The 10,244-nt window shown below is 38.4% G+C and overlaps 1 protein-coding gene across 1 annotated transcript; it reads left to right on the top strand.

The window, feature by feature from the left end:
- Positions 1-436: 436 nt before the first annotated feature.
- Positions 437-8,280, top strand: LOC103370916 (patched domain-containing protein 3-like). The gene is made up of 4 exons (XM_008300107.1): positions 437-1,150; positions 3,029-3,150; positions 5,151-5,296; positions 6,704-8,280. Exons 1-4 carry the CDS (start codon positions 437-439, stop codon positions 8,278-8,280), a joined length of 2,559 nt encoding a protein of 852 aa, XP_008298329.1.
- Positions 8,281-10,244: the final 1,964 nt, after the last annotated feature.

Here is a 10,244-nt window from a genome sequence, read left to right as displayed (position 1 = left end):
TTCATGTCAGTATTGACTCATAACCTCCATGAGTAGAACCAGCGCAGTGACAGTTTACAGGCTAATTCAGTTAAAACATTACTAAGCAAAGGCACACCTGTGCACATGTGCCTTGTAAAGTCATAAAATGTGAAATCTCGGCCAGCGGGTTTCTGTAAATTGTTTCAAAGTCACGTTTGCTTCTCGGAAATCTTGGATCAAGTCTGTGTAGTAAAGCTGTTTTATCATTTAAAGGGCTTCTTATCATTTTATCTCCAGAAGCATGAGATCATGCCTATCATATCCCTGCTGGTTTTGTTACTGGTATAGGACTAATTATTCTGATTGCTGCCACCGTCTAGCTCAAAAAAAAAAGAAAAAGAAAGGGTGTGTCTGGAACGATATAGTCTTCACACCCTTTATAAAGACACATTTGTGCTCACCTCTAAGTGCGAAGATGGGCTGCAGACGCACTGATTGCATCTCAAAGCCTCTGTCGGGCCTTTTTGGGAAACTTGGATCGACAGTAGGCTCCTATCCTTTTTATTTTTTCGTTTTCCCTATTTTCCTCTCGGCAGCCCTCGGCGGAGGCTTCATTTTTCTCAATGACAGGGCGGACAATGATCTTGAGCGGCAATTCACGCCGAGAAAAGGACCCTCGAAGGTAACAAGGGCTTTTGTGAGAGAAAACTTCCCCTACAATGACTCCATGTTTTCTGAAGACAGGCTGTACGACAAACCTGACTTTGCATCCCTCATCGCTGTGGCAAGAGACAACCTAAACATCCTGGACGGTCTCGCCTTTGAGGACATCATCAGACTCAACAACAGGATCCTTAACATGACCGTGGACAACGGAAGACTGGGATTCACTGACTTGTGCGCCAAAGTCAATGGAGAATGCGTCTCGAATGTCATCCTAGACATCCTGAGCTCCAATGAAACTGAGTCACACGGCCTCACCTACCCAACATATACGTACAGATCCAGTTCGGTGTTTCTGGGCTCTGTGCTCGGCGGAGTCGTTACAGATGGCAGCAGCTCAGTGAGAAGCGCTCAGGCTATGAAGCTCTTCTACTTCTTGGGGAATCACGATGCTGAAGCCTCAAAATTATGGCTGAAAGGATTCAAAGCGCTTCTCTCTGCTGATATGGACCACAAACTCATCGATGTATGTATCGCACTGCTACACCTTTATCCACACTGGTTGCTTTATTTAAAGCTGAAGTTCATAACTATATATAACAATATTTAATTTGATGTCATGTGATGTTGAATTACTGAGTGAGCCTACTGTGTGGTAGCTCAGAGGCCCAAAGGGATCAGAAGCTCATTATTTAATCAAAAGTCAATCAGTCGATTAAGGCAACACAAAGCAGTCACAGACAGACGAAAAATAACTACAAAGAGATGCAAAATTATTACAAAGAGGCTCAATATGATTGTAAACAATACAAAAATCATGTCAAAATGATAAAACTATTACCACAAAAAGACTTAAACTAACAAGAAAAACATACAAATGACCACAAAGAAGCTCAAAATGACCAGAAACACAACAAAATGATAACAAAAATGATCAGAGGTTTTTAAAAAATCATAAACTAATGACAAAAAGATACAAATGACCATAAAAAAAGCTAAAAAATGATGACAAAAAAATGCTAAATGACCACAACGAAATTTAAATAGTTATGAAAGGTATAAAACAACCACAAAACAATACAAAACCACAGCAAATGTGTAAAAGTTTGCACAAGTTAATGTAAATTGACTGCAAAAAAAAGCAAAATATGCAAATTAGCTAAAAAAAACTATGCAAATTGACAACAAAAGATGCATAGGTACCAAAAAGACACTGAAAGCTGTGACGAAGAGACGCAAAATAATCACTACATGATGCATTTTACCCCAATAAGACAAAAATAAATAAATAACCACGTGACCATACGACCAACATCGATCTGGAAGCCATACAATGCATGAATTTTTATTGTTATTATTATTATTATTATTGCAGTTCCCAGAATCATTATATTGTTTAATATTTAATGACAAAAGATCAATGAATGATTTTTATCCCAATTGAGCGGTTCAAGGTCGAGAAAATGCCGCTGTCAGCATCAAGAAATTCTTCCCAGATAAGGATGCATATAGCCATAAATTATAGATATACAATAGTCCTCATTTCACCTGCATTAGCCTCATTAGACTATCAGCCAATCAGGGTTGATCACTGATATCAATGAAAAAAACGCACCTGCACCCTTTTTATGACGTCTGCTCTCCACCACCAAGATAACCAACAAGATAAACCTGTAACCTGGGCTCCATTTAGGTCACGTCACTGAGTACAGATAATTTGATTTACACAGTTTGAGTGATCTTGTTGTATTAAGTTATAGTCACATCTGAAAATGTAGGAGATGGTCTAAGTTATTTATTGACAGACTAACCTTGACCTAGAAATATTAATCAAGTGGAAATATTTAAATCACATTTTACTTTAGCTAAATTTAACAATATGGAACTCTGAAAACATCTTTTAGTTTGTTACTGCTGTGTTGCACTTCACGCCTCATCTATCACTAATCTGAATACAGTAGCTGCCACTAAATAAGTTTATGCCCTCTTTGTTGTTTCTTTTTTTTTCCTTTTACAACCTGATAAGTGAGACTGTATGCGCTACAAATACACACTCACAATGTGTCTAAGCACAGCAAGAAATCAGCCATTGAAGCAGCTGAGGCATAAACTGTAACACATTATAATGAAATGATTACATTTAATGTTGGAAATTGGGTGACGTGTTGTACTGAGATGTTGCTTTGGGGACGAGAAACGTTCATTTCTAAAATAAGTGCAACTAATGTGTGACAAAATGCATTTGTACCGTCTCACTCTGTGTGCTTCCTTCCTGACATACTGTCCTGGAATCCGAGCTGCGCTGCCACACCGGCGCTACTGCTGTCATGACATCCGTGTGTAAACTGACTTGTGCCTCAAAGTGCTCATGTTGGCTTCTTTCTGCTGCTGTGCTCTGTTGTAGGTGTCTTACTACACCTCCAAATCCAAGCAGGAGGAGATTGACAGTCACACCACAGATGGCATCCCTTTATTCCTAATCACTTATGCCTGCGCTATCACCTTCTCGGTGATATCCTGCCTGAGGTAAGCAGTGATCAGTGACTGTCACACTGTGAGCGATTTGCTGACTGCAGGCCAAGTCCAGGACACACAGAGCTGCTGTTTATCAGTGTGAGGGATGCAGGTTACATGTAGTGAATGATTTCGGCATCGCTGTGAACAAAGCAGAGCCACTTCATCTGTAGTGAGAATTCATCTAAATCACTCCGAAACGACAAGAAAATTACAATAAGACAATAGAAAATGCCCTCTTGAAGATGCAAAACAGCCACAAAAGCATGCAAAATAGACGCAAATAGATGTAAAATTACATCAAAGACGCAAAATGACCAAAAAGAGACACAAAACGGACCAGAGAGCTGCTGTTTATTCATGTGAGTGAAGCAGGTTAAAGGTAACATAGTGACCATTGTGATAGAAATGCTTCGTTTTCAGTGAAAATGGATTACAAAATGATAAAATAAAGAAAAAAATACACATTAACACAATGCAAAATGGCCACAAATAATGCAAAATTACCAAGAAAGTGACTCAAAATGGTCCAGTTCGCAAAAATTGCTGCTGATCAATGCAGATCCAACAGATTACATGTAGTGTAGTGAACAGTTTGAGCATTTCTTTAGCATTCAAAGCCACTGTAAATAAAAATACCTCATTTTTTAGTGAAAATGTGCAACAAAATCAGTGAAAAACAACAAAAAGTGATGATAAAATGATACAAAATGGCGTTAACAGATGCAAAACAGCAGCAAAAATGTTACCACAAACCTGCAAAATGACCAAAATGAAGCTTTAAAAAAAAGAGCAAGGCCATAACAATCTATGTAAATACAATAACTGAACCTTTAGTGTCACGTACTGAAGGTCATTTTAATTTAAATTTTGTTAACTTTATGTATTCCTTTTTTCCTTCAAATTTGTTCCCAAATTCTTGTATTTTAAATGTCAATTTATAATCTGACAACAAGTTTTAAGGGACAACTTACAGAAATAGTTAAAAATAATGAGAAGAAATGTGCCAATTAAATTTTAAGAGAGAATGTTGACAACAGTTGCAGGTTTCTTTTTTAGAAAATGGAGGTAAAGTTAGAAATGAACATTGTTATACATTGAAGAGACAGAGAAAGTGTTATTCAGGTTTTGTCTCAAGGTAAAAAGAAGTCGTTTGTTTTTTGCACCAATTTAAGAAACAAGAATGTCTCCTGTTGCTTTAGAGATACTGATTTCTACTATTAGACACAGCCATGCTCGCTGTTTCCCTCTGTTTCTAGTTGTTATGCTAAGCTAAGCTAAGACGGTGAATAACTGTAATTGCCAAATGTCAAACTATTCCTTTGAAAGCAGCTGTAAATCTTATTGTTCACTGCTTTCTGTGACCTAGAGGATCACGGTGGAGTTCACTCTGTACACCCTAATTCATTCTTTAAACTACTTTTCATTGCCGACTCTACACAAAGTTCAATATCATAAAAACAAAATGATTTTGTTTGCGTGACACAAATACATGTCACACGTGAGTTTGACCTATTTTCAACAAATTTAGATTTACAAAGCTGACCCAGTGAACTCAAAAGATTTATTATTTTATTGAAGTAACTTTCACACTCAGTAAAAACAGATATATGCTCGAGGTATAGAATCATACTGTTAAAGTCTAAAGGGACTTTAATGGGAACTATTATCGGCTTTATGCAAATTATGGTTTTCTAGGGGTTTTTTTTAATAGCACAAACCCTTCTATATTTTACATGCAGATAACAAAATGACACCCCCTTTGTTCTTATGATAACTTTGTTTACTCAGTTACAAAATATGAATAATATTTACATAACCTGGGGAACAGTTGAAGATCATAAATCACGTTCCTCCCACACGTAATGAACCAGTCATGGTGTGAATGTGGGTCACTGTGAGGTCGCCCGAGTTGAATTCGTCGAGATAAAGCTTGGATAAAACTGCATTGTAATCTTTATTGGCAGCATTAATTCGATTGTATCACCGTCCTATCTTTACCTCGTTGGCAGGATGGACAACGTGAGGAACAAGGTGTGGGTGGCTGTGTTTGGCGTCCTCTCGTCCGGGCTGGCCGTTCTGTCCTCCTTTGGCTTGCTGCTCTACATCGGAGTGCCGTTCGTTATCACTGTTGCAAACTCTCCCTTCCTGATACTCGGTGAGAACAAGCAGCCTTTTTGTCGATTCAGATCGGAGCATCCAAGTGCTGAGCAGTGAAGCCGATATAAGACAAAGCAAACACTCTTCAAGTAGTCTGAAAGCAAATTATTTATCTCTACAGCCCTGTCCCTGTCACTTATCAGGTTTTACTGTTTGACATTCCATCAGTGACTGTCAGCATTTGGATTTAACTAAAATGAAAACCTACGAAAAGCTGAATGAAGGTTTTATTCACGTTATATTTTTAGTTACTCGCAATATTTCCAGAAGTATGTTCTTTAAACTAGCCCTGCTTTAGCCTATTGCTAGTTATGTTGGTCCTAACATTTTTGGTCCATTTTTCAACTCTAAATGTGATGGGTTTTTTTCTATTTATTTTGTAATGTTTTGATCAGTTAAAGCCTTTTTTTGTGATTTCAAATTTAAAAATGTGTATCTGGACAGTTACACTACAACATTTCCTTTATTTGATTTGATTGCACTGGTCTACACCCATTTTGGTGTCAAAGTTTTTTGGGCTGATTTTGGACAGTTGCAATGTGCTGAATCCAAATATTACATTGGTTTTGCTCAATGAGGGCAAAATTTTGATTTGTTGCCACATGCACTTTTAAAAAAAATTTTTGTGCACGTATCTATGCTTTGTATCACACAAAATTCTTTTTCTATTTCCTGAAATGAACAAATTCTGAAACCTTTACAAGTTGATACTATAAATATTTGCAGGTGAATTCAATTTATATAGAAAGTTTACCCCCTGGTTTATGAACAACACATTAGAGTCACGTGATTTTATCAGAAAGAGATGGAGAGCAGGTATCAGGGACACTGGGATGAAGTCATGATGGCTGATTATGCTGAAGAGAGACGTACCTGCGGCTGATCATTCCAGGAGTTCCAAGAAGCGCAAGTTCAAGCCCTGAATTTTGAGCAATGCTGATCAAACATGCAATTTACTTGTATTTACCTTTACAAGTGTTTACGCTCATCAACTTTTGCATCATTTAGCTTATGAAAAGGATTAGAAAATAAAATTTTTCCTCTAAAATCCGATTTCACATGAGAAATATTTAAATAAATCAATCACTAATGTCAAAAAATGTAACCGATTTAGTGGCAAAATCGATTTTTAAAAAAGAAATCGAGTTGGCATAAAAACCTGACATGATACAGAAAAGCAGATTTCATTTTTGGATTGAGCGTTGCAAAAATGTCCTTAATCAGTTTAAAAAAGTCCTTGACACCTTCAAAAAAAATTTTTTTTGTAACCCAGTGTTTATAGATCCACAAGTGGGATGTTATACATTTATGGCTGCTTGACTTACACTAATAAATGCACGTAAAATCTACAACACAAACGCTCAGTTTAAGCCTTCAGGTCATTAATGTTACGTACTCTTTCCAGGAATCGGCCTCAACAACATGTTCATCATGGTGTCCGACTGGCAGCACACTCACGTCAAAGACCCGGTGCCGGATCGAATGGCCCACGCCTACAAAGAAGCCATCATGTCCATCACCATCACCGCCCTGACAGACGTCCTCAAGTTCTTCATCGGCGTCACGTCCGACTTCCCCTCGGTCCAGTCCTTCTGCCTCTACACCAGCACCTCCATCATATTCTGCTACATCTACACCATCACCTTCTTCGGAGCCTTCCTGGCTCTGAACGGGAGGCGGGAAGGCAGCAACAGGCACTGGCTGACCTGCATGAAAATACCATCGGACAAACCCGACGGCAGCTCGAGGATGTACAACATCTGCTGTGTGGGAGGCGACTACGATAAGAGCACTGGAGCAGAGAAAAAACAGCCAGCGAGTAATTTCTTTAAGGATTACTACGGCCCGTTTTTGATCAAGCCCTGGGTCAAGGGGGCGGTAATCTTCCTCTACGTGGCATATTTAGCTGCGAGTATTTATGGATGTTTCGACATACAGCAGGGGATTGAGCTTTATGATCTAGCAGCTGATAACTCCCACGTTACGAGATTCAATAGGAAAGACAGGGAGTATTTTTCTGATTATGGTCCATCTGTGATGGTTATTGTGAGTGAACCGTTCCCATATTGGGACAAAACCAAAAGGCTTCAACTTCAGGCCTGCATGGAGGACTTTAGAACTCCCCAGTTTGTAGATAAGGACATCTACACGTCCTGGCTGGACTCTTATTTGTCTTACGGCCAAGAAAATCATCTAAACCTCGATGAGAAAGATGTTTTTCTCAAGAATTTGTCTCCCTTTTTTGAATTGTTTCCTTTTTTCAAGCAAGACGTGAACCTCACCGGAGACGTCATCTACGCATCCCGGGTTTTCGTCCAGACCGTAGATATAAACAGTGCCGGCATGGAAATCAAAATGCTCGGAGGTCTTAAATCCATCGCGAGCGACTGCAGCGCGGCGTCTTTATCGGTCTATAACCAGGAGTTCATCTTCTACGACCAGTACAGCGTGGTGGTGAAAACCACGATCAAAAATGTCATCGTGATCACGGCGGTGATGTTGGCCGTGTCGCTGCTGCTGATTCCCAACCCGCTCTGCTCGTTAGGGGTGGCTTGTTCCATCGGCTCGGTGACCGCCGGGGTCACAGGTTTCATGGCTCTTTGGGACGTCAGCCTGGACTCCATCTCTATGATCATTTTCAGCATCTGCATCGGCTTCACCGTCGATTTCTCCGCTCACGTGTCGTACGCCTTCGTCTCCAGCAAGAAGCCCACTGCTGACCAAAAGGCCATCGAGGCCCTTTCCAACCTGGGCTACCCCATACTTCAAGGCGCCTTGTCCACCATTGTAGGGGTGTCAGTGTTGGCAACGTGTGAATTTAACACCTTCAGAACATTCTTTAAGATCTTTTTCCTCGTCATGCTTATTGGGATGATTCACGGCCTGGTTTTCATCCCAGTCATGCTGACAGCGGTTACATGTGGCTCAGAGGAAAAGCAAAGAGACAAATGTGAAACCCAAGAAAAGGTCAGCAAACTATGACCATGTGTTGTAGGTGTAGGTTAAACATGTTCCAAAAACATTTACTTCGAAAGTGAATGAAAAGTCAGTATAAGCAGTTGCTTAAACATTTATTGATTGATTTAAACAATTACCGACTGTTAAACATCTAAATTTATCCAAATAAATGAAACCTTTTGTAAAAGAAATATATATATGCTGATATATATATTTACATTGAGTTTGCATTTAGGTGTATGTTGTAAGTTATTTGTTTTTATATGCATTTTGTTGTCTTTTTCTAAATCAATCGGCTTACTCAAATATGCCCATTGTTCTTGTTTTTTGTTCTTGCTGTTTTAATTTCTGTTTCTTTTTGATCTACCACTGTTTTAAATGTTCACTCCTCTTTTACATTACTGTGAGTTCACTGTGTTGTGTTTGTCTTAAAGCACTTGATTAGTGCTATATCAATAAAGTTTACTATTATTAATATTGTTGGAATGTCCAGTGGTTTTTTAAAAATCTATTTTTCTATATACAGTAATTTAATCAGGTTAGAAGGCAGGGGAAAGGTAGTGAGTATTATTAGTTTGACATATGGAGTCCCACAGGGATCAGTTCTCGGGCCCCTGCTCTTCAATATGAACATGCTTCCCTTTTTTTTTTCAAATTTTCTGAAACTTTCGCTCGCTCATCACCACATCTATCTAGCACTCTTGCCGAATTACTGTGGTCGTCTAACACTTGCTTTGTCGTTGTATTGAGATAATAAACTATTGGAAGCAACAAAACATTCTTCAACTTGATGAGTTTATTAAATTATTTTTTATTATATACTTTAGTTTTTTTAAGGGTTAGAATTGTTTCATTTATTCTATTTTTTTGTTTAAACATTTGCCTGTAAAGCACTTTTAATAACCACTTTATATGATAAGGTGCTATGTAAATAAACTGGCTTGCTTGCACAGTCAGTTGTAGTTTAGGTTTCAGCGACTATAAATTTCCTTAGAACTGATCTATTCTTTTCTTTTTTGTATATTTGACAATGAAGCTCAGTTTCACATTACATTGCATTCTCTTCTTCATGTGCACTTGTAAAATGTATGAAGTTGATAAATGAGCCTGTGTAATGTGAATAAATAGGACATAAGAAATAAGGTAAATGACACAATATTTACCAAATTGTCCTTGAAGTTTTTGATTAAAACAACATCCTGTTATTGCTGGTTTACTCTCAGAAATAAGATGACTTCAGTTTGCCCACAAAAGTCAAGCGAACATAAAACCTGAATCTGTATTTCTGTAATATCTCAGCTCAGCTCCGTAATACGCGTCTGTGAGCGCTGTCCTGAAATACAGCTAGAGTTCAGAGACAGTGGGAGTTTTGAACGCTGCAAAGCTCAGATCTGCCATTCAAACGCCACATTATTCCAAAACCCGCACATAATTAAAGCGGCGCCACGGTTTCTCAATTTCGGGGAACGGTGTCGGTGGCATATTCATCATGGTCTCCAACTGGCAGCACATTAACGTCAGGAATGTGTGCAGATGGCTCACACCTCAAATGAAGGTGCGATGTCCACCGACCGTCGTTATCATCGTGACTGATGTTTTAGATTTTTAAAAAATGCTTATTTATTACTTTAATTTTTGTTCTTTGGAGCCTTTTGCACATCATTATAATCCACTGGAGGTTTTGTAAAGGTATGAGAAAGGATGGAGGAGCTAATAGGAAGAAAGAAAGAAACCGGACACTTAGATCTGAACAATATCAACCCCGTTGCAATATTACTTCCTTAATAGTTTGTGCAGTATCAGTTTAAGTATCTTGTGTAGCATTTCGATGACAATATTTCATTGTCATCTCATTTTTTAGGTACAATATTTTGCTTTCATTTGTAATATTTCAATTTTCATGTGCAATATTTCACTTTCATGCACAGAATTGTCAATGTATTGTGCAATATTTCATTTTCAGCTCATTTTTTAGGTGCAATATTTCA

This window comes from Stegastes partitus, unplaced genomic scaffold (assembly GCF_000690725.1).
Source record: "Stegastes partitus isolate 25-593 unplaced genomic scaffold, Stegastes_partitus-1.0.2 Scaffold1499, whole genome shotgun sequence".
In the NCBI taxonomy this organism is placed as follows: domain Eukaryota; kingdom Metazoa; phylum Chordata; class Actinopteri; family Pomacentridae; genus Stegastes; species Stegastes partitus.
The sequence above is the reverse complement of the archived record's forward strand: the minus strand, read 5'-3'. Positions and strand labels throughout refer to the sequence as shown.

Excerpts from the sequence above, each read along its gene's own strand:
- LOC103370916 (XM_008300107.1), top strand. The coding sequence starts at position 437 with ATGGGCTGCAGACGCACTGATTGCATCTCAAAGCCTCTGTCGGGCCTT. Across the intron at positions 1,151-3,028 it reads TGGACCACAAACTCATCGAT|GTGTCTTACTACACCTCCAA; the intron begins GTATGTATCGCA and ends GCTCTGTTGTAG. Across the intron at positions 3,151-5,150 it reads TCGGTGATATCCTGCCTGAG|GATGGACAACGTGAGGAACA; the intron begins GTAAGCAGTGAT and ends CCTCGTTGGCAG.